Raw genomic sequence first — 24,447 nt, forward strand, 5'->3', positions numbered from 1 at the left:
ACAGGAAGAATCTAAGATATGAATGCCTCTTATTTCCTCTGCTCTTGGTTTTCTGATTTTTTTCTGTCTATATGATGGTTTATTAGTGCTCTGACATGGAAGTTATCTCATGTCCATTTACACGGAATTACATCAAATCAAATGGAGCACAACAGGAGCAGAGGAAGATGGTTTCAGCCACTGAAAGAACACAAAAGAGTTCAAGTAGGTTTCCAAAATTAAAGTAGAAACTCTCACAAAGGAAAATAAGTTCCCTCAGCCAAGATTAGAAAATTAAACAGTAGATTCTCATTATTTGCAAAAAAAAAAGATAAGAATTGACAACTGACAAGCAACGCAAGCCTTAGCAGTATGCAAGTGCTAGAAGCAATACCACCCAGGCTTTGGATCTTGGCAAAACCTGACAGAAATAAAGAATTATGCAGGTTCTCTTAGCTCCACATTGTTAAGTTTTCATGGATCACAAAACCAAGAAGAAACACAAATACAAGCAATAGCATTTCAGTAACATTTTAAATACACTTTTGCTATTGTATTTTCTTCTCTACAGGGAACTTCACAATTACACAAATTATAAAGGACAGAAATCCCCCCAACAGCTAGCAAAAGTGCAGTCATATAACCACTAGCTTGTTCTTTCTCAGTTCTTATTTGAGAGATGTTGCTAGGACAATGAGCTGTTTCAATAACATACTACTAGTATCTGAAAAAGAAGTGAGAAAAAAGGATTACTAGTGTGAAATCATGCAGGAGAAACAATTCCTTCTCTCAAACAAGAATATTTAACTCACAAAAAGTGAGGGACATAAAAAGAGTACTTTCTTCTTTTTTCTGCAGCTGCCACATATGTGATTTTTTCCACATAAAATGTGATCTATTTAATATTTTTCTACCTCGGACGGTGCTTGTGAAGCTTAACTCACCATTTGAAAAATGCTTTGGGATTCCTAGTTTTACAGGATTATAGCATCAGGAATAAATTATTTTTGCAACTATATTGTCTAGTAGTTACTTTTGCTGAGCAAACAGATTTTGCTTGTTGAGCTTGACATGTTTCACCTGCAACATCTTGGGTTTGACACGCTGTCACTCAGCTTGAGATTTCGACGGCCTGGCTGATGGCCAGAAGCTGGCGGGTCTGTGGTCTGTGGCTCAGGAGAGGATGTGGCTGGGTTTGGGTTCCAGAGGTTTCAGCAGCGACTCCGCTTGGCGATGCAGCTGTGTCCGAGACGCTGGGCTCCTTCACACTGACCTGGGAGCTTGGTAGCACAACAGCTCAGGTTTACAAAAATTTCCGGATTCCTATTGCAAAGCCAGGACTCAGAATCCTCCCTGAAGGTCTTAAAGGAAATCGATTCTAGGGACAGTGTTCTGGAAAAGACATTTTTCTGACAGGAATTAAAACCGAATGAAAATACGCTTTCTCTGAAAACGTTGCTTTTCAATAAAATGTGGAAGAAATGTAAAAAAAAAAAGCTGTTATTTCCATATGCCCTTAGGATGCAACACATTTTTTTGTTTTAATGATATTCATCTCAGGAAGTTTATTTTCCTGCCTATGCGTACCATTACCTTTTTAATTTCAGGCTAATGGATTCTAATCATCCGTTAGAATCAGCCTATAGAGGCCCATTAGGTAAGCAGGTTTGTACTTGTCTCGTCAGTGCCATTCTAACATTAATTCTTATCCTTTTGGTAAGCAAAACTACAAAGCGATTGCAAGCCCTCTGAGGTTGGAAGTGGTCAGTCCCATCTTCCAGGGATGTCCATGGTCTTGTTGCAAATCTGCAGCGGTAAGAAAAACTTCTCTACACCAAGTGAGATCAGTAGAGACGTCCTTTATTAACGATGCGCACCGGGGACATGGGATCCTTCCCAAAGATGTCCACTTGCACGTTGCAATCAACAAATATTTATATATTAAATTCATACATATTCAGTCTATACCATGCATATTCATTATCAGGCTGTCGATGATCGGTTCTTCTCTTCTCGCTTCTGATGCAAATGAGCGCGCAGCCTCTGTCGTGGTCTTCTGTTGTTCCCTTGTGAGCAGGGGGTATAATTTGGGTAAGCGGCCTGTGAGTCGGAGGTCTTGACCACTCCTCCAATGGACCGTGTATGGTCAAGGAACATGTCCTTGGCTCGTAGGCTCTTGGCTGGTACCTACTTTGGTCACGATTCAAAGATCATACACAATGGGTACCATAATAAAACCTGTCTAGCAGACATTTTGGACAATAACACACTATCCTTGTTTCTAACCACTAATAGATTATTGGTTGATGAACACCTTAGGTCTGGGACTTTTCAGAGGTATGCTAGCAGCATTGGCAATACAAATTTTATTATACATTTGATCATTTATGCCATTTGAGACTTGTCTTCCCAAAACAATCATTAGTCTCTCCTACTAATAATTCGAAGTCTTGATATTCAAATCAAGATGGGAAAAGTAAGGGGATTTCCAGGCAGTATCACCAGTGTATAGCAAGTTTCAAGTTTTTCTAGTTTTTAAACTATAACCACCTGGTGAGGTTTCTACGGTTACGAGTCACACACACTTCCAACATCCTAAATCTGGTGATTTCTGCAACAGTCCGATCCTACCAGTATATACCCACATGAGGATTCGGTAGCCCAAGTACTCCAGCCCAACACAAATCACTCTACTGTTGCAGGAAAGCAAATTAAGAAGCTTGAACTCTTCATATTCTTTAAACGCAGAGCATGGCTTTGTGGGCACATCTAAGTCCCAGACTGCCTGAAAAGTTGACAAGATGGGCTCGAGCCAGTTGCCTAACCACAGGCGTGAGATGCCACCTGGGATGCTTTCGGGCAACGGGGACACCCGCCCAGGGCTCGCAGGTAGCCACCCGCCATCGAGGCCTGTGTTGTACTGGAGCAGAGGCTGAAGGCCCGGCGGCCTGAGCTCCCCAAGGCGTGGGGCTCCTCAAGGCGCGGGGCCTTCACCTCACGGCCTCCGCCCCACACAAGCGTCCCTATGGGGCACGTTCGGCACTGGCGGTTGGAGATGGCCGCCTGCCCCGGCCCCGCCGCCGTTCGGGGGAGTTGTCCGGCGGCAGCGTGCGGAACGCGGCCTACCCAAAGCCCGGGCCCCCTCCCCGCGCTGAGCGCTGAGGCGGGGCGCGACAGCGCGGTGAGGGGCCGCCGCCCTCGGGAGGAGGCAGGCGGGCCGCGGCCGGCAGGGGGCGCTGCGGGACGCTCCCCACCCGCCGCGCCGGCGGCTGACAACGGGCCGGCGCGAGGGGCGGGCGCGTCCCCGGCAGCGGGCGGCGGAGCCGCGGGACGTCTCGCAAGATGGCGGCGCCCCTGGACATGGAGCCGTCAGCCCTCAGCCTGGAGCTGCTGCCGACCGACCCGCTGCTGCTCATTCTCAGCTTTCTCGACTATCGGGATTTGATAAGGTACGGGCACGGTCCGGGGCTCCGCCGGATCCGCCTGAGCCGCGCTGCCGCGGCGGGGGAGGAGAGGGCCGGGCCCGGCCGCGGCGGGGGGTGGGGGAGGCGCGGGAGGCAGCGCCGGGCAGCGAGGAGGGGCGGGGGAGCGGGATCCCCCCCCTCAGCTCCCGCCGGCGGCGGCGGGGCTGAGGGGGCAGGCGGGAGGCCCCGGCGTGCGCCTGCCGGGTGAGCCGGGGCCGGGTGCTGGGGTCAGCGGGGCGGGGTGGCGGGGGAAGGCGGCGGGAGGTGGGGGAAGGCGGCGGGAGGAGGCAGGCGGCCCCGCCGGGAGCTGCCGGCAGCTCGGGGCTGCACAACTTTGCGGTGCGTGGGTGGCCGGTGCCAGCGGACGGGCTCGGGGGAGCGGGCGGGGGGTGTTGCGGGCACGGCGGGCGCAGCGCTCCCGGAGCGCTCGCCACGGTGGAGCGAAAGGGGTTTGGCTGCTTCTGGAGGAGCTGCTGGGTGGGGGACGGACCCTGGGGCACCGTTCCCTTCTAGAAACAGCGACGTTTTTTGCGGTTTTTTGCCCCCTTTGTTTTGTTTTTTTTTTTTTTTAAGCAAAAGGAAACGCTCCCTGTTTTTCTCTCCCCCGTTATATGTTGGTTTTGTTTGTAGCTCCATTGCGATTTAGAGAGGAACCAAAACCTAAATTTGTGACATCAGTAATTCTCTGAAACTGTTGTGTATCTGTGGGCGAACAAAGGGTGGTCTTGTTGCCAGTAGATACATTCATCTCTTTGAACGAGGTGTTGTTTAAGGAAAACCAAACAAAATTAAATAGGACGGCTTTTCAGGCAGAAAACCGTGAATGAAAGTTGCAGGCTCCTCTTGGACACTTTCCTAGATGGCTGAAGAGTTGTGAGTCATACAGTGAAGATGAGAGTATGTTTTTAGCTAAAACCTCACCAATGAAGTACAAGCACAGTCAGTGATTGAAATCACAGTATTTAATCAAAGAGGGAGGAATAAGTGTGAATAAAATAGAATATTATCAAAATGGGTTTTGTTTGGGTTTTTTCCCCCCCCATAAATATTAGTCAAGAAAACTAAATACATCAGGGAGAATTCTGTTAAGCTAACAGCAAAAAAAGAGACAAAGCGTAAGCAAAAATTGTAACAATGGCTACAAGTCCAGTCTGGATGATGTGGTAGTAGTTGCTAATGGTGTAGTAAAGGCACTACCAGTTTTTGTTACGTATTTAACAAAATGAGATGGATTTTGCTGTGGAAGGGCACTTAAATACTGTGTAGGTTTCTTATTTATAAGTTCAATAATGGTAGTTTCGCATAACTTGTTTATAGTACTGAAAGCCTTAATTGAGGACATCTCTAGGTTGCTTAAAATTGTTTTCATGACGTATATATATACTCTGACCATCACAAACATTACAGTTTGCCTGGTATTCCACAGGTTGGCTAGTCTGGTGGTGGCCCTTAAATGATGGAAAAGCGAACAGGTGACCAAATATTTATGTAATTAATGAGAATGGCTTTAATTGCATCTTTATCATGTTTGAAGCCATAGTTCCTGTGATGCCACACTGACTGCTTTCCTACCAGAAATTACAGGCTTGATTGATAAACACCAATATAATAGATTTCTGCAAGGGCTTTGACTTTGGGCTATTTCTCTGTCGTTGTCCCCCCACCCCAAAAAAAAAAAAAAAAAGAAAAAACCCTCCATGTTGTGAATGAAGTTCTTACGTGGCCAAATGTCAAGGTTTGGAGTGAATGTGTTTATGTCTTTGTGTCTTTGAGGAGGGGAAGGGTAATGGCAGGGTATACAGGAGAATCACTTTACTTTGTTGAGGTTGGTTTTGAAATACTAATACAATTGTAGTGTAAACAGCTTATAATAGATACTGGGGGGGTGGAGAAAGATTGGATTGAACAGGTAAATATGAATAATCCTGTAGTGTCGGTGCAAGAGGTTTTCACCAGCCCTGGACTTTGGCTGATTTTACTTGCCAAAGACGAGACTGAAAGGCATCTTTATTTCAGTATGTAATTATGTCCATTTACACTGTTGGTTTTTCTTGCTTATCAATTTCTGAACTACACTGAAAAAACCCAGAAAGGCAGTAACTGGAAGCTGAAGTTTGGTAACCTCATTTGGGGTATTTAGATGTTAATCACAGCCATTAAAAGACCCACATTAGCTGTTAGAAGAAGCTACCAGAGGAAGTGATGTTGCCACATCTAAATTGGTGGTATCTTTTGGGGGAATTTCTTTAAAGCATAACTGATAATTCAGCTCAAACACAGAAGAAAAAAAGCTTTGTTGGCTGCTGTTCAGGTTAGATTGAACAAGGCAATAGTTTCTTTTAAATTCTATAAACCTTTGAATAACACAGTCATTCCCTGTTATTACTGCTCTGCACTTTGCTGATGCTTTGCTGCACATTCTTATTCATATAAGTACACTGAAATGTCTTGCTGTCGATACCAGTTGTGCACTCCAGAAGGGCTTTATAGGGGTAAAAGTAAATATGGGAACAGAGTGTATTTGACGGCACCTCCTTCCCTGCTTTTAAAGAGCAGGTTAGCAGGCATCGGGAGTGTAGGTTAGCTTTTGCTATCTCCTTGCATCAAGCCAGGAACAACTTAAATGACCTCTGAGGACAGTTTTAGACCTGTATCCTGTATGAAGGGGTTTTAATACTGCAGTAGTGCTGCATGGTGCAGGATATGAGTCTTTTCACGTCCTGAAGTAGTGCTGTTACCTGTAATGCAATGGCAGGAGCTTAGATATGGTCTTTATTAGAGTGAGGTTGCGGTGTTTATTCCCAGGTCTGTCATCCTTTGTATTTTTCCTGTGTCTGTTTTTGTTTCTGGTCATGAAGTTTGTTATCTAAACAACTTGAAGTGGAAAGTAACTTTGTAATACTCAGACTGTACAGTTTCAGTAGCTGACTGTTTGAGTAGTATGGAAACAGTGGAAAAGGTGGAGACTGACAATCCAGATGAGTGATTTAAATCATAATAACTAGCCTGTGCTACTGGAATGCTTACTGCTGGTGGAGTGACGCTGAAATCTTTCAGGCAGTGTTTACAGACGATGCTTACGATGACATAGGTGTACAGGATGACCTGCTTTACAAAGTTACTTAATTGCTGACAGTTCTTGAAGTGTGTAGAAAAGTAGTTCATGGCTTACTCAGCTGTAATGAAGACTTTTAACCATGGTGAGCACAGCTGTGAAAAGGACAGCTAACTGACTTTCAAACTCTGCGTTTATTTCATGGGAATGCAATGTGTAATATACTCGTCAGTATTTATCCCTGTTTATTTTGCTACTCTTACAATCAAATCTAATGTGTTTTTTCTTTATAGTTGCTGCTATTTAAGTCGAAGATTAAATCAGCTATCAAGCCATGATCCATTGTGGAAAAGACACTGCAAGAATTACTGGCTTATTTCAGAGTAAGTGTTTTATGAAATATGAAAATAAGGCTTATGTTAGTGTGCTGTCTGTTTATGCCCACGTTAGTTCTAGTGACTCTAAGATTGAATTGGTTTTCACTGACTTCAGACTGGTGAAAGGTATCAAAAATGTTAATTTCTGAAAAAAGCTTCATAAATGTCCAAGTGTTAAAACATTCAATGGATGGGTAGAGAAGAGGTGCCATGCTAATGCCTAGGCTGAAGGAGAAGCTGCAGCTTGACCTTGTCAGACACCACGTATCCTATGGAGGAAAGTAATATTCTGGGTGCTGTAATTATGAGGGGTACAACTGGGTGGTTGTGTCAAGGGTAGCCATGGCTGGGAGTCGCAGCATAGTTGAGGTTGGAAGTGACCTTTTGAGATCCTCTAGTCCCAACTCCCCTGTTCGTGCAGGGCCACCTAGAGCAGGTTGTCCAGGACTGTGTCCAGTGTCCCATCAGTGGGCACTGCTGAGAAGAGGCTGGCTCCACCTTTACTCCTTCCCATCAGGTAATGGTACGCACTGATAAGATCCCCCTGAGCCTTCTCCAGGCAGAAGAGTTCCAGCTCTCTCAGCCTTTCCACATGTGAAAGATGCTCAAGTCCCATAATCACCTTTGAGGGCCCTGCACTGGACTTGTTCCAGTATCTTTCTTGTGATGGGTCACAGTACCCCAGATGTGGCCTCACTAGTGCTGACTAGAGAGGAAGGATCACCTGCCTTGACCTGCTGGCAACACTTTTGCTATTGCAGCCTAGGATCCCATTGGCCTTTTTCTACGAGGGTGCATTGCTGGATCGTGGTCAGCTTGGTGTCTGCCAAGACCCCTGAGTTCTTTTCAGCTGGTCGGCCCCCAGCGGGTACTGGTGTCTGGGGTTATTCTTCTCCAGGTGCAGGACTTTGTGTTTCCCCTTGTTGAACAGAAGATTCTTCTCTGCCTGTTGAGGTCTCTCTGGCTGCACAACCGTCGGCTGTATCAACTGCCCCTCGCAGTGTTGTCGAATCTGCAAGCTTGCTGAGCGTGTACCGTCCCATCATCCAGGGCATTAGTGAAGATATGAAATAGTATTGGCCCCAGACCACAAGTGACTTGCCTCCAGCTAATCACCCTTTGGGCTTGGTCATTCAGGCAATTTTTGGTCCACCTCATTATCTGCTTATCAAACCCGTACGTTGTGAGCTTCTCTGTGATGGTGTTAACAGAGAAACAGTGTTGAAGTCTTCACTAAATTTGAGCTAAACGACATCCACTGCTCTCCCCTTGTCCATCAAGCGAGTGGCCTCGTTGTAGAAGGCTGTCAGGTTCGTCAAGCATTATTTCCACTTCCTAAATCTGTGCTGGCTGCTCCTGATCACCTTGTTCTCTTCTGTGTGTTTGGAAATGCTTTCCAGGAGGATTTTCTCCATCATTTTCCCAGGGAAGACACATTGGGCTGTGTAAAAAGTTTTACATATGTGGTTCTTGAGGTGCTGTGTCTTTTTAGAAAGCTCACCTCCTGTTGTGCTTGCTTGCAGGAGGTCTGTTAAGTAGAAGCTAACTATAAAGGTATCAATCCACGTCTTCGCTGAAAAAAGCATGTATTTCTCAAGAGCTGAGCAAGCTCGTGGAGTTGGCTGAAGTGAATTAGCAACCAGTTTTGTTGCTGCGTATCTCCCGTTTTCTAGACAATATCTTTCTTTTTTAGATTGTAAATTGTGAGGAATATCAACTACTTAGATCAGTTCGGTGTATTTTTCCATTATTCAGGTTATGCAGGTGCTGCTTGTATTAGCCCAAGTAGGCAGAACAGCTAGTCATAAGGTGTTAATACATATGCATAAGTGGGTGGAGAAGGTAATTTAGGAAACCATTTCCAAACTTGTAGTTTGTAATCTATATTATGTCATACAAACTGTATTAAAAACTTAACAGCAAGCAAAGCTGAATGCACAAAGATAAACATACTGTGCGCATCCTAATTATATGCAGCTTCTAAAGACAGAACGACTTGTAAAATTCTGCCTTGAGATTCTCTGCATAAAAATCCTAATTCTTACTAGAATGATATTCTTACAAGAATGCAAACCAGAAAGGAGGATCTGGGGCGGGGCAGGGAAGAAGGAGAGGAAATGGGAAGTTGAGACTGAGTACCTGGTGCTTTAGAAGAGGAACTTGGTGTGCGGCTGGGGGGAGCTGAGGCTGTTAAAGGGCTGTGCAAAGGAGAACTGGCACTGGGGTTGGTCTCTGAGATGCTGGCTTCTCCATAGCCAGGAAAAACCAGAGTAATGAAGGCTGTAAGTAATTTATACAGATAATATTTGGAGGGTGAGATTATGCTGAAGCTTCTGTCACCTGCTGTGACGTAATTCACTTTGTTTTTTTTTTTTCTTTTACCTCTTTGGTTTGACATTAGTTTATCTAACTTCCCAAATTACACTTAATCTACTTAATCTACTTTTTTTTTTTCCCCCCTCCTCAACTTTTCTTCGAGAAGTAAGGTGGTTCTTCTGCTTTTTAGAGCTAGAGAGATCTTAAAGGTGATGTGAAGACTTCTCAAATGGTTACATTTTCGTTTAGGTATATGAAGCTGTACTAAATCTTTGAGATTCAGCATGCTGATTGGAGTTTGAGGAGTTGGAATATATCCTAACACAAAGATGCAAGGGTTGCTACAATTTGGAGGCAAGGATCCTTTGTCAGATGTTAGTCAGCACTTTTTGGGCAGCCTCTCTTCCCATAGCCTGCTGGGGTGCCTGTGAGGAGAACTCAGTATGCAGTGAAGCCGTAAGAAGCTGACTTTGCAGATCCGTGCACAGAGTTCTCATTTAACTCTGGTTTGCTCCTTAATCCTTCTCATTGGGTAGACAAAGGAGTTGGTGACTAACGCAGTAGATCGGAAAATGTGATTTTTATTTTTTTCTTAAGGCCTTCTCTGTGTGTGTGTGAAATGTGATGTGAATTAGCTGTTCACCAGTTCGCAGATTTAATAATAGTGCGCTGTTTAAAGGAATACTGTTTCTGAATTTTCCCCTGATGCTAAGTACCCCGAATGTTTTCTACTTCTTCTCCAGGTTGCTGTTGAATAGATGCTGGAATTAATTGAGTTTGTGCAGCTTCACGTGGCTCAAAACACTTCTGGATTAATATTACGCATACTGTTTCTGCCAAATAACGAATATTAACTTCTTGGGTTGAGAAGTCAAGCTTTTTAGGCTGGTATTTAAACTTAGTTTCTTACTTTCCACTTAGAGAGGAAAAAAGTCAACGAAATCAGAGCTGGAAAGCCATCTTCATCAGTACCTACTCTGACCTAGGAAGATACATCCGATACTATGCTACACTGAAAAAAGCCTGGGATGACCTGGAGAAATACTTAGGGCAGCGGTGTCCTCGGATGATCGGCTCGTTGAAAGGTACGGCGTGGTCCCTGCGTGCTCTAGCAGGCTGGCTGACGCCACCGTGGCTGTTTCATGCTGCTTTCGTCCTAGGGGTGTGCCTCAGCACCGGAGTCCTGAAAGTCAGGTCGATGTGCTTTCCCTTCCCCTCCTGCAAATAACTAACTCGGACCACACGTGTGGTCCTTGCCCAAGCTACTAGTGATCCGTAGCTTCTCTGAAGATTTCTTTTCAGAGAAGAAATCAAGATTATTTTTGTCCTAGTGACCAGTCTATTGTGTTTGTCTCTGGATAATCAGGAAATGAATACACTTTTACTGCTTTCATCTTTGGTTACTGACTGATTTTTTTGTTGTTGTTTATTATTATTTTTTAGTTTAAATAATAATTTTAATTTAAAAATAATATTTAATAATAGCTTCAAGGACCTGGGACCTGCTGGTGTGATTTTATTTGTGACATTTTCTTAAGGCCTAGCGAAACCCCCCAAGATTCTGTTTTCAAATTAAGTTTGTGGTTTAATACTTGAAGTACTTGTGGTGTTCTGGTTCATAAATCTTACCCTGCAAGACATAGAGCAGGTTTGGGCTTTTCTCATATAGGGACAAAACAGCTTTTACATTTTCACCTGTACTTCAGTCTCCTGTATGAAACTGACTGTGAGACCAAGGTGTTTGATTTAACATGGTCTGTGAAATTAAGGGAAATCGATAGACAATGGTCCTTTCCTATGTAAATCTTGCCTGTTTCTGGGCTTGCTGGATAGTGCCAGATTCTTAAGTTTTGCTGAGTATTTGTGAATAACAGACCATGGTTAGAACTTCATACTTGCTTACTTTCATTAAAAATTTGTTTTGTTTTGTTACTTCTGAGTGTTAGTGAAGGAATGCCTTTTTAGGGAAAGGACAAAAGGGTTATAGGTAGCCTGGTCCCCTGTGTAACGCAGGCTGCAGTACTAGATGTAGATATCCACACCTTGATTTCTGTGACTTCCGTGCTACTCTATGGAAAACACAGACTTTGCTGAGGTACACAGAACCACTGAATTGTCAGTCAAATATTTTGTTAATAACATGGAAAGTATCTGTGTTGAGGGTGTCGAACAAATTTTACCGCAGTTTTTCTTTCCAAATCCACCCAAGGAATTTGATGCAATGAAGCTTTTCTTTGTCTACAGAAAGACCAAAAAAAAATTTAAATTATCAAATTATCACTTCTATAGCGATGGCAGGTTTTAGCAGGAGCTCTTCCATAATTTACACCTCTTTAATACCATTTATCCAGGATCTTGTTTCAATGAATTGTTTAGTTATGCTGTATAAATGAAACGGATAATGAATACAAAAAAGGGTTTAAAAAAGAAATGGCCCAAAAAACCTTGATCAGAACAGACCATGCGGGCTGCCCAGTTGGTCTTTGCTAGAAGTGAGGGTGTGGAAACGCCCTGAAGTGTGTGTGGAAATGTGAGAGTAGTTATTCCCCACCCCCTTCTGTTGATGACACGAAAATCCCCGTTACAACCCATTTATTGCCTCAAATTCCAGGTTGATGGTGGCTGCAGCCAACATTTCTTTGTTACTGTTAGACTGGAAACTAAAATAAGCAACCCTTAGAATGATGAAACAGTAGAATCAGTATTGCCTAAAAGTTTTAACTGGGACTTGGTCAGCTGGTGACAGTATTGTGGGGAAGAGGTTCATTTCGCGTTATAAATACTTTCTGCTTAAGTCAGGCCTCTTGAGATTTTGTTGGATGGAGATTGGTGCTGTATTAAGTAGTCAGTTCATCAGCTTCCTTTCAAATTTGTGTAGTATTCATTCTGTGCCACCTAGCATACAATAAAGTCACCAAATATTGACTTGAGTCCATGCTCGTTTGATCATGGCACTTATAAATTCCATACTTTATATTTCAGATACTTGGGTTTTAGTGATTCTGGCCACTAGCGTGAATTTAATCAGTGGAAGATTCTTGAGACTGTGCTAGTAGGCAGCTGTGTCCCAAAGCTGAACTAAATTTATCTTGCTTTTGTATGTCTGTTAGGTCACTTTCTCTGAATTACCAGTAGCTCTCACTATCTTTTTCTGATAACATAAAAAAAATAAATCTGTAATGCTAAGGTTGCTGAGGCTTTTTAGAATCCTCTTTGTCAGCTGAAAACATGCTGTTATGTCTAGAATGTGGCTGGGTTTTGCCTTATTTCTAGCTATGCAGCTCCAATGAAATGATGTGAAATAAAATTTTAAAGGAGAGGTCTTAACAGAAACTTGAATTTTCACCTTTGTCAGGAACAGCATACTGGGCACTTGGGGGAGAGTGGTGAAGCAGCGTTAAATTCGAGCAGCAGTTCTTGAGTCCCTCTCCAAAACTGCCGGGTAATGCTCTGTTTCTTTCTGTACACAGAGAGCGTGCGGGAGGAAGATCTGGATGCTGTGGAAGCACAAATAGGTTGCAAACTCCCTGATGACTATCGATGTTCATTTCGCATTCATAACGGACAGAAGCTGGTTGTTCCTGGGTAAGGAGCGAAAACTACGTACCAAGTTATTAATTGCTTTTTATTTCTTGGATAGTTTATTTGTTAAAAGGATAAAATATCTCCTGAACAGGATAAATGAAGCATTTAAAAGTATTGTAACTGAGTGACTGCTTGAAGTGACACTTCTGGAACTGGTTATCTTCTAGTCTCAGAAGTGATTGAAAACACGGGGTGGATTTCTAATTGCTCAAATTTCTCTTACACTTCAGTCCTTTTTCCTAGTGAGAACACCTTTTTTTTGTAATAACTAAAATGTCCAACTGTTAGACTTTTAATCACACCACTGCAAGTTGCTCCCCTGAAGTTTTGCTTTGTATTACGTAAGTAAATTAGCCTCTTGCACTCTTCAGTCCTCATTATTTAATAACTTTTTTATTTAAAATAGTTAGGGAGTAACTTTCAAACCAAGTAGTCATTTTAAGTACAATCAAAATGTCAGATCTGCAAATGAAGCTCTCTCAGTAGAAGATTTTACAATTTTATTGTTTCAGCAATTAAAAACTCCTTTTACACTAAGGTTAGAAGGCAAATGACCACAGTTTGCTATCTTCCAGCTATCGAACAAGTTAGCACGTCAGCATTTGCTGAAGTGCCACAAACATTAGCAAAAGGTGGAAAGCCACAGCAGATCATTGCAGTGTCTGTAGGGGGCAACGCCTTCATGTTGCTCTACCAAAACCTTGCTAGTAAAGAAGGTGCAGCAGCTTTCTCCAATTCTAGTGTTGTATGTGCAGAAGGGATATGGGAAACAGTTCTGCACAACCGTAAGGATGGCTTCTAGTTCCGTTTCTTTTCCAGGAGAGACTTTTTTTTAGAGAGGAGGTAGGTGCCCCAGTTCTGTAGACTTCCACTGGAGCTCTGCAGCTTGTGTGCTTCCTGCTCTTCCTGCTGCTTTTTCACTTCCACAAAGCCTCTGCCGTGATGATGTGCCTGTGGAAGGGCCGCGGGGGCAGACGTAAGCCTTTGGGCACGCCTTTCAGCTTCAGCGACTGCCAGCGGGCTGTGGGCCACTGCTGCTGTGCCTTCAAAGCCAAGGCCTGAGCCTTACCCGCAGGTTGATGAACCTCGTTGGTGGAGCACTGACTGGGGGACTGGTTAGGTCCGACATGTGGGACCCTGGAGCCAGAAAGGCTGCCACGCTGCGAGTGGAAGGTGTGGTCCTGCTGCTGGGGCCGGGTGTGCTTTCTTCTGGGAGATGAGTACTGGAAGGATGAGGTGCAGGCAGTGGAAGTCTGTGCAGCAAGTTGTTGGCGTGTTAGATGGAAGTGGAGGCGATTTGGGACTAGTTGTCACTGTCAGATGCTTCAGGTTTCTGCGTTTGGCTGGTAGCATCGCTTTTTAAACTGTAGAACGTGCTAATTCCAGGCCAGACTACCTAAGGAAAAAGAAGGATGGAACCTGTTGCCCAAGATGGGAGCAGCTTATATCATGCTGACGTGTGGCAGCTTGTGCCTGAGTCACTGCTTTCATAACGCCAGTAAAAGCTGAGCATCTGCAAGAGTTTACATCTGAGAACAGCGAAAGGCAAATTAGAAGGGAGTATGGGTGGGGAGGTGCACGTTACAGGTTTGTGTGCTCCTCTTACTGCCAAGCACGCTGCTGTAGTGTGTGCCCTTGTAGTTGGTTAATTTGATCATTACCCCTTTTTTATCATTCTTTCCTTGTCTGCCCCCTTATTACATTGAGTGTAGGTTGCTTGGTTTTTTTTTTTCATTTTCACCCTATCTCTCATCGAGCCCAACATTCCTGTCAACGTTAACTTCAGCTTCCGATGCTCACCTCCGTTCCTAAGCTGTTACATGTTTCAGATTCATACTGCTTTTTTCCAAATGTATGTATTCCTGTGTATAGAGAGGCTTCTTTTACTGTCTTCAGTGTCACTTCCTTATTGTCAAAACCAAATAAACAATCCCATCCTTTGCTGTGATGCTTACAAAAAGTGAGAGGAAAAAAAATTAGACAGTGGATAGTCTTGCCACATCATGCTGATTAAGTGTCTCCTCCTTTCCTTGTATGTCTGTTTACTTGTGTCTGTATGCCTTGGTTTTTATACTGAGATTATAATCTCTCTGACTCGATGGTTGTTTTGCTTGTTTACTTCTCAGCCTTTTCTCCAAAGCATAGAGCGAGCACCTTGCTCACTGTAGATTCAATCAATGACTGTTCCTATAGTGGCTTGGTGTGAAAAATCATGGATGTTTGATAGTATTGAAATGAACTTGCACAAAACTTAAGATACAGGGCACTGGTTATTATTTTATTATGCTGCTATAGGAAGCTGCGTCAGCTGCGGCCAGTTTCTTTGAAGGAGTTGCAGACATGATGGGAATCACCAACACAGTTTAAAATGGTGCTTTGGGACGCAGAAAACGTACAAGGAAGTGTTTATCTTGGAGCCATCCAGCCTCCCTTTGTGAAGGTTGGACTAATAACATAGTTCAGCACGTGGATATTAGACTAGGACTTCATCTAAGTCTAATATGCATCTAGAGCATCGATAGAATCAATGCCTAGAAAAGATTTAAAGCTACTTTTGCCTTGTGAGTGGTATCTTCTGTTGATCTTTCCTTTTTTCTTGTTGCCTGTGAAGTTTGATGGGAAGCATGGCACTGTCGAACCACTACCGCTCTGAAGACTTGTTGGATATCGACACAGCGGCGGGAGGTTTTCAGCAGAGGCTAGGTCTGAAGCAGTGCCTTCCTCTTACTTTCTGCATTCATACTGGCCTGAGTCAATACATGGCCCTGGAGAGCGTGGAGGGACGAAATAAATACGAGATCTTCTACCAATGTCCGGTAAGGAAGATGTGTTTATACTTGTGAATGTACTTTTCTAATGATTGATGGGGCCTCTTCGCGTGTTATCAGGTACCTGAAATATTTTACCCAGCAGAAAGGGAATATTAAGAGATCTTATTCATTTGTTACTTGCCCCTGAGTTGCCATCTGGTTTTCATCAAAGCCCGAATGTGGAATGGTTAGTAAGTGAAAGAAGTGTCATGAAGTTGTTAATGCTATAGCAATTTCTATACGTTCATGATGGTGGACAAGATTCGTCCTTACTGGAAGGTATTAATTTAATTTGTTCCAACTATGGCAGGTATATACTCTTCTTGTCCCTGTTTCTGTAAGGAAGAAAAGCTTCTCCATTATGGAAGGTCAGCATCTGTATATATCTCCTCCCCCAGATATGTTAAATGTAAATTTACTGCAATAAATGATACCCCCTGGTTCATAAGCAAAACTTACTCTCCAGTGAAAGAACAAATTGCTCTTGAACAGCTCCTTTGTGGAATGTAATTATTTGGGTATTTTCCATAATTCTTATAGCTGTAGTATTTTGGGATAGGCATATTGTTGGTAGTGAAGCTTAAGGATATTAAACCTAAGAAGACTTTAGCCCTCTCCTTACCCATGCCCTGATGACACACACCCCCCCTCCCCCCAAAAGGAGAGCAGGGTGAGTAAAGGGTGTTTCTTGTGAAAAAGATGGGGATCTTCATCCTGCTGTGGAGTTCCTGGCAGTTTGTTTTCAAAGCATACAGCAATGAGATTTCTAGGGAATGCCTTGGTAATGGATCACTGGGAGGATGTTAAGATCCCCCTTTGTATGCTACCAAATATCTAAACCTTCTGGATAATGCTTGAGAACTTGGAAGGTTTCCCACACACTTATATTTTGGTTCCTCTGTGGACAGCCCTGTTTGTTTCAGGGGAGAATATGGCAGTACAGGAGCTCAGATTGTTTACCCTGGAGAAGAGAAGGCTCAGGGGAATCTTCTCGATGTATATAAATATCTGATAGCAGGACATGAAGAAGCCAGAGCTGGGCTCTTCTCAGGGATGCCTGCCCAGTGACAGAAGAGGTGCAAGTTGAAACACAGTAAACTTGATCTGGATGTCCACAGAAGTGTTTTTAGTGTGAGTGTGGGTGAAGACTGGAGCAGGTTACCCAGAGAGGTTGTGTAGTCTCTGTCCTTGTGGAGAGTCAAAACCCAACGGGACATGATCCTGGGCCACGTGCTCTAGCTAACCCTGCCTCAGGCAGAGGGATTAGACTGATCCTCTCCAGAGGTCTCTTCCAACCTCAGCTGTTCTCTACTTCTGTTCCAAGGCAGTATTTCTGGGGGCCTTGTTTCTTGAACAACGCATTAAATCTGATTTTATATGCATGAGCCTTAATGGAATGTTCAAGCTGTATATTCAGTGATCATGTGAGCCCTCATGGGGACAGGCAAGTGTGTTTTTTATGTTTGCCTATCTGACTGGGAGTATAACGATGCATTAAGCAGCCAAATTTTAGGTTTAGCAAAGACAGGGAAAGTGTTCCCTACGTTATATTTCAGGTGTTGAATTTTAACCTTGGAAGTCTAATGCTTCTTCTGATACATCCATAAACTTCTTTCCCTTTTAGGACCAAATGGCTCGCAATCCATCTGCTATTGATATGTTCATTACAGGTAACGCTTCAGATAAAAAGTCGTGCAAAATGTTTTGACTGTGCTATTTAGAAACTGCCTGTCAGAATGACGTGGACAAAGCAAGCATTCTGAATTTTCTGTGCTACTTGTAGGACTAACCTACTTTAAAATGTCAGCGGGTACCTGACAGGTTTTCTCTATTAAAGCTTGTCCTTCTGTGTGTCTTGTATACAAATCGTTTGGTGTCCTAACCTGTCTGACAAGATGAGCAAAACCTTTAAGTTAAGTTTAGCCATGATGGAGGTGATGTAAGCAGTTATTAAATACAACGCCCAAGTGGACAGAAAGATTTTTTTTTTTTTTTCCTTTTTCTTCCCTCTGGGTAGTTTTTGCAGCTGTATTAATAGTGGAAAATATTCGGCGTCCATTAGTGAAATCTAGTTAATTATAACCATAGCTGCAGAAGAAAACCTTTTGGATTTTTTATTTGCCTGATTGCTTTGTTCAAAGGATCGAGGAGGGAAGGGGAAAACTGCGTAGGTGGTGTTTGGTTGTGTAGTAATCTGTGGTGATCATCTCTCTGACAGGTACATTGACTGGAATAGTGTTTTGATTATTTCATTTTGTTAATCCACTGGCATCTGGTAATTGTAGCTGTCTCTAAATTCCTTTCACCCAGTGGGAAAGCAGATGTGTAAGAACTGGTACTAAAATTAATATTAAAATTTAACCGTGCACATTTTTTAGGATATACTTATTAATGGGAAACTACATTAGGCAATGCTCTACCATTGCTGGTTTGGGTTGAAGACAGTCAAACTCTTAGCCACGCTAATTTTAGGAAACCTTTCTAGGTACCGATTGGTTGTATGAGCCGATTTCGATGTGAAGTAGTCAACCTGTCATCCCTTTTACAAAGGTCTTATTGCAGAACGCACTGTGCGCTTTAGAACCCTTGTAGGAATGACAGTGCAAAAGCTCAAGAGTTCGGTTACTTGCTTCTCTCCACCTGAGGATCATGTCCTATCTTAAAGCTACTCTATGGTGAATTGGTATTGCTGCTCAAGGTTGCCGCGTTTATGGAGTGGAGGCAGTGGTGAGGTGAACGGACATCATCTTTAAATGTATTCCCCTTGGCTGAAAGGGTTAAACTTGGCTTGTCACAGGGTAAAGGGGAAGTTTCACACACAGCGTTTATCTTGTCATTTTGAAGGTGGCAAGGTAAATTGGCCCACTTCTCCATTCGGAGTTACTTTGTACAAGGCTTGCATTTTGAGGATTAGTGGTAGAAAGGAGGATAATAAACTTGGAGTTCCTTAGACTGCCAGAAGATCAAAGGACAGTATACATAGCTCTTGCTCGAAGGAAGAAGTGGGGAGTACACTTAATCTAACAGGACTGGTAGTACTTGATAACACGCCAGTGAAGGTGGGGATAATGACTTCTTAGTCATTTCATCTTAAATCCAGTTTTGTATCGGTAATATTGACAAATAGTTGAAGAACTCTGTACTTTTCTATTTAATATTACAATGCTTGGAAGATTTAAGGCTGAGAAATGATGTTATGGAGAGCCAGTATCTCTTGTATGAAACTCTCTTCTTTGAGATTTAAATGTGACAGCTTGACTGTCTGCTTAGAAATCAAGCAGTTCGTAATTAATGGCTGTAGGCGTATGAAAAGCTGTTCTCAGACAATGGCTGTATATGAAAATCCTGGGTTCTTTGGATTGACTTGCAGCCTTAGACTTCTGGATTGGTAGCAGGAGCACGGAGTACGTCGATGACTTATCCCTGTTTTTAAGGAGAGGGAGATTCTGCAACTTGCCTGCATGTTTCCTAGAAGCTCTATTCATACATAAACCTGTGTATCGAAACCAAGCCCCTAAATCCACCAGCAGGCTTGCCTGCCTCTTGTAGGCAGGGTAGCTGGAAAGAGCCATACAAGTAGTGTGGGCCGCTATACTTGTCGTCTTTCCCAGTCACAGCAGAATGTGAGCAGGAAACCAGATGATGAGACACACCAGCATTTGAAGACCATGATTATAATGTGAAATATTTAGCTAAGAGATTCTTTGTTTGCTGTGTCATTTCTGGAGTGTGCACCCTTAACTCTTGTTCTCAGTTGGTTTCTCCAAGTGATCTTTGTTGGTAGAATGGGCTGGAATATTGACTGACTCATCTAAGTAACTCTGAGAGTTTGTTATAAAAATATTCAAAGCTTTAAACTGTTTCCTTGAAGTATTTATTGTAATGTGCGTGGTGGTGAATTTGCCTGTCCTTATGAATGCTTTTCTTCTTTGGCATCTAGGTACATCTTACTTGGAATGGTTTACATCCTATGTAAACAAAGTCGTAACTGGTGGTTATCCTATCATCAGAGACCAGATCTTCAGGTATTGTGACTGGGATTTTACAAACAGAATGCTTCAAGAAAGTTTTTCACCAGAAGCTTTGGAGTTTGTAACTTTGCATTAACGGGATCAGAATTTTGTGTTACAACTGACCCTGTTTAGCCAACAGCCTAATATTTATTCTGCTTGCCATGAGTGCGCTGCTGCTGCTGCAGGACTCTTCAGGGTTATTAAAAAAGCAATTGTTTTGGCAAACTGGTGTCTAAAAGACCACTGTTGAACGTGTAAATAAACGGGACCTTTCTGGTGTTTGAATCTTCATGCACTTTTTCTTTCTTCTAAGCAAGAACCTTAAGTCTGTCAAACTGAGATGCTGTAGAACCAAGTTCCTGATCTGTAAATTAATTTGCTGGAGTCGCTAGGTTTTGGGTTTTAAATAGCATAACGACACATCGTTATTAAAACAAGTGTGTCTTCATTGACTTCAGATCAAATTACTCACCCAGCTTAATACGAGCATTAACGGAGGTACAAAGAGGCGCATAGTTTAGCTGGCGGGGAAGTGTTCATCATGAAGACACTGTGTACGTCCTTTATTTAACTGCCAAATGACAAGAATTGCTTTTAACTTAGCACCACGGTGCTCTTGTTAGTCATTAGCTAATCACTTTGTGTGTAGCTTTCTGTATTGAATGTACAGAGCTATTTGTAGAGCTAATGTTGTCCTTTCTGTAGGTACGTTCATGATAAAGAATGTGTTGCTACCACAGGAGATATTACTGTTTCTGTGTCCACATCTTTTCTACCTGAACTCAGTTCTGTACATCCACCGCATTATTTCTTCACTTATAGAATCAGGTAAAAATAACAACTGAATTGACTCTTGCATCACAGGAAACACCTATGTAATGTTCAAAGGATTGGTTGTTGCAATTTATGCAGAGCATTCATAAACGTGCTAAAATGCATAGGATGTGCTCAACATGCTGTACTTTTTAATAAAAAAAATAATCCTAAATCGTTGCCTGGTCAGGTGCGCAAAGTACTGGTCCAGCTGGTAGTTGGTGAAGTACAATGATGGGCGGGGGAAGGAAGTTACAAGTAGCTCTTGTGATTTAGAAAGGGGTAAATAACAACAGATAGTGAAGCAGAGGCATGGAGATGGAGCCCGACAACTGATCCAGTATACTTCACCTTCGGGGGAGGGGGGTTGCCCAGTCTGCTTGGAGAGCGATCCCGAGGATACGAAAGCATTTCTTAAAACGTACGAAATGAGTTAGATAAGCATTAAGTATGTTGTTTGGCTTCTAGAATTGAAATGTCCAAAGATGCTCTTCCTGAGAAGGCTTGTCAGCTGGACAGTCGATACTGGAGAATAACAAATGCCAAAGGTGATGTAGAAGAAGTTCAGGGTCCTGGAGTAGTTGGTAAGTAAACGATTGCTTTTACAAACCCAACAGAGAGGGTGGGTTTGTATTTGATGTACACGTTATGGAAGTTACATTATTAATTACGTATTGGAGGGTATTAATACCTTCCAATAACATTATGATGTTATTATTACGTTACTAATATTACATTATTAGCTGTTCCTCATGGCGACAGAGGGTAGTAGTTGTGTGGCTTGTATCAAAATCACTGTGTTGCTTGAAAGAAAGAGATATGTATCCATCAGTTTTGTGTTTAAAGTTGTTTCACAAGTGGTGTGCTGATAGTTGACTACTCTTCAGACAGGATTTTTTTTTTTTTTACCCTCAGTAGTTGGTGAGAATCATCTGCCTGAATATGTTGTGGAGTGCAAGTGCTTTAGCAAACTGATGAGTTGAAGTTCTGCTTCAGTCCTTACTGTTGTGCTCTCATATTTTACCAACAGGGGAGTTTCCAATTATCAGTCCAGGGAGAGTCTATGAATATACCAGCTGTACCACGTTTTCCACCACATCTGGATATATGGAGGGGTATTACACCTTCCATTGCCTCTACTACAAGGACAAATTCTTTAATGTCACAATTCCCAGGTTTCATATGGTGTGTCCAACATTCAAGGTGTCTACAGCACGAATGGTAAGCGGAGATGCAGCTGTGCTTATCCTAGATGATTTTTTTTCTCTGACCTCCTGTTTCCAGAGAACATTTGGATTAGTTTTAATAGGAGAGTGTTTAAACTTCAAAGTCGTGTCATTTGATTCTGTTCTTGAAAATCACTTTTTTGAGACCCATTTCTCAGGAAAAAGACGACATCTAAAAGCGTCTCTCAGTCTATGTGAGTTGTTTATTGATAAGAAAACACTTCTGGTGCAGAAGTTGCAGCACTGAGCAGTGTTCATATTGATGACTCCATGCAAAACACGCACCAGTGAAGACTTAAGTCTAGCAACTGCACTAATCTTCGTAGGCGGCTCGTACGTCGGTAGAGCCGTGGCTCCTCAGTGCTTTGCCATGTAATGCCACCCCTTTCATCGAAGACCCTCAGCCCGTACATGGCTACGGGTCTTCCTGCTCATAGCCTCACCCCTCCCTGGTATCAAGGTCAAAAGGGGCCCTGTGGGCTCTTGTCAGAGGTAGGATGTGACCGTTCTGTTGTCCTGTGTCTGAACACGACTGCCCCTCAGGACGCCCAGAAATACCTCCGTGTGGGTCTGTGTCTGGTGAGGGCTTATTTCAGAGCTCTTAATTTGTGCCTAGAAACATGGCATTGCGGTAGCTGTTGGGATTTCACAGTTCTTTTAAATATTCCACCTTGGTATGACCACACTTGTCAGTTTTAGCCATAATAGTGCAACTGCTTTCTTCAGCAAGAAAAGTTGCAGTTAATGACAGTTTAAAAATGCTGGAGGTCTGTCTGATGTTCGTTAGTTGTTCATTAGTTCTCACTGAACACGTATTCTATAAAGTCACTGAATGACTCTGCAAATCATTAAGATATTTAGCTCGCTGTTAATGATAATGTAGTTTTAGTTTGGAGATTGCAGGTGAACTGTACAATTTCTCCCTTTGCTTTGGCACTTTCAGAGAAGAACTCTGTATTTATTTTATCACTAGCACAGCCCTTATTTAGTGACTAATTCAGATAGAACTTGGAAGTTCTTGTGCAAGCACAGGCTTTCCCCAAGGGTAGACATCTGCTTGGAGACTTTGTCACGTTTTTCCAGGAATTCCCAGTGACTAATTCAGAACTTGAAAGTTCTTGTGCAGGCACAGTCATTCCCTGGGGGTAGACAATCTGCTTGGACACTTTGTCATGTTTTTCCAGGGATTCGAGACGCTCAGTACCAGTAGCTCTGATGGCAGGTGCCAGCAGATGTCGTTCTTCTAACAGAAAATGGCATCTCTTACCTCTTGCTCATGTTTATGGGAGTTGGCTTTTCTCTTTCACTCTGCCCCTGATTTTAAAAGGTAGTAACGACCCTTTGGTTTTAAACTACTTTTATTAAAAGGCAAGCAGCCAGGAAAATTGGTACAGCCGAGATACTGGATTGTGGCTTTGTGTAGCTGTATGTATGAAATAGTGAAGGCTAGTGGATATTTGCTGAGTTACAGGGCAGGCAGTTTGGCAGAATTATCTCGATCGCAAATTAAACTTTGTAACTGTGAGGAGCTGGTTTTAGGACGTGCAGGGTGCGGTGTCTGTCTGACTGGCACAACAATACAGACTTGAGACGTTTGTGTTCTTGTTAGTGCTTTCTTATTGCTGGCTGGGATAGAAGATTTTAATTAAATGTGAGTGTGTTTTGTATTAGGAAACAAATCATAATGAATATGCAGTGGATGAAGAAGAGGATTCCACAGACACTGATGAATATGAAGATCGACGTAGAGTGTTGGACATTCCTGCGCCGTCTGGACGCTGCCCACGTCATACCTGATGGGATTTTTTTCAAAACAAAACAAACTGTTTTCAGAAGCTGAACTCTTCGGGGCTAGTGCATAAGAATATTTCTGACTGTTGTAAATGAACTTTCTGTTGCACATCAGGGCAACTAGCATGAATGTTGGTGCCAGTTCTAATATTCATCAGAGTATAACTTTTTTTTTTTTTTCTCCCCTGGTTTGGAAGTGGGGGGGGGGGCTTGGGGGCAGGGGGAGGGATGGAGAGGAAGAGAAAGGTGTTTGGGCTTTGTTCACTTTTTTCTGAAGTGCGAAACAGCTTGATAGTCCGAGGTAATCATCCATTACATTTTTAAACTATTGCCTATTTATGATCATATTGCAAATACGGTGTGGGGATTTGGTTTTATACAAGCATTTAAAATTAGCAATAGACAAGATGGCAAAAAAGGTGTATGCTGTTGTCCTTTCTCGTGAGTTTCAACTCTGGATAACTCCTGCTAAGAATGAAACTTGCAGTTTGGTCTGTATATCCCATTTGGGTGAGATCAGGTGCTCTTACGCTCTTTTTTTTATTAACATAGAAGTACCAGAAAATTCTGGTCGTCAAATGCGTAAATTAGAATGAAGCTGGCCTTATTTTTGGACAATCTGTTCGTTCAGCTTAATTTTACGCCAAGTGACTTTGATTGGATCATGCCTTTGGGAATGTAGTGTACAGGGGAGTCTGCCACTCGGTAACCAAGAACTTTCTCAATGACTACAAAAGATGAGTTTGTAAATATGGTTTGAGTTTTTTCTTTATATGATGTTTGCTGTTCAGACTTTGTCATAGGTGACAAATTTATGTTAAAGTACCATGTTTCCCTAAATCCTCTCTGGATTTTTGTAACTATGCCTGAATAAAAAAAAAGGAGAAAAAAAAAAAGGGGGGGGGGTGTGGAGCCTGACAGAACACCAGATGACTAGAAACTTTATATTTAAAGTTCCTGTTTGCTTTATCACTTTTATTTTGTTTCCATTGTCATTAATAAACAACTTAACTGCCTC

At 42.7% G+C, this 24,447-nt stretch overlaps 1 protein-coding gene across 1 annotated transcript; it reads left to right on the forward strand.

The window, feature by feature from the left end:
- Window positions 1-3,309: 3,309 nt before the first annotated feature.
- FBXO3 (F-box protein 3) lies at window positions 3,310-23,624 on the forward strand. The gene is made up of 11 exons (XM_086471954.1): window positions 3,310-3,428; window positions 6,792-6,881; window positions 10,113-10,276; window positions 12,662-12,776; window positions 15,388-15,592; window positions 17,211-17,256; window positions 19,527-19,611; window positions 20,305-20,427; window positions 20,881-20,996; window positions 21,443-21,633; window positions 23,310-23,624. The coding sequence occupies exons 1-11, from the start codon at window positions 3,322-3,324 to the stop codon at window positions 23,433-23,435; spliced, it is 1,368 nt and encodes a 455-aa protein (XP_086328080.1). The 5' UTR covers window positions 3,310-3,321; the 3' UTR covers window positions 23,436-23,624.
- The last annotated feature ends 823 nt before the right edge of the window (window positions 23,625-24,447 follow it).

This window comes from Leptosomus discolor, chromosome 12, assembly GCF_034619465.1.
Source record: "Leptosomus discolor isolate bLepDis1 chromosome 12, bLepDis1.hap2, whole genome shotgun sequence".
In the NCBI taxonomy this organism is placed as follows: domain Eukaryota; kingdom Metazoa; phylum Chordata; class Aves; order Leptosomiformes; family Leptosomidae; genus Leptosomus; species Leptosomus discolor.

Bases quoted from the DNA above. Each gene is read 5' to 3' on its own strand.
- FBXO3 (XM_086471954.1), top strand. From the start codon at position 3,322: ATGGCGGCGCCCCTGGACATGGAGCCGTCAGCCCTCAGCCTGGAGCTG. The intron at 3,429-6,791 runs GTACGGGCACGG...TTTTCTTTATAG, and splicing joins GACTATCGGGATTTGATAAG to TTGCTGCTATTTAAGTCGAA. The intron at 6,882-10,112 runs GTAAGTGTTTTA...CTTTCCACTTAG, and splicing joins AATTACTGGCTTATTTCAGA to AGAGGAAAAAAGTCAACGAA.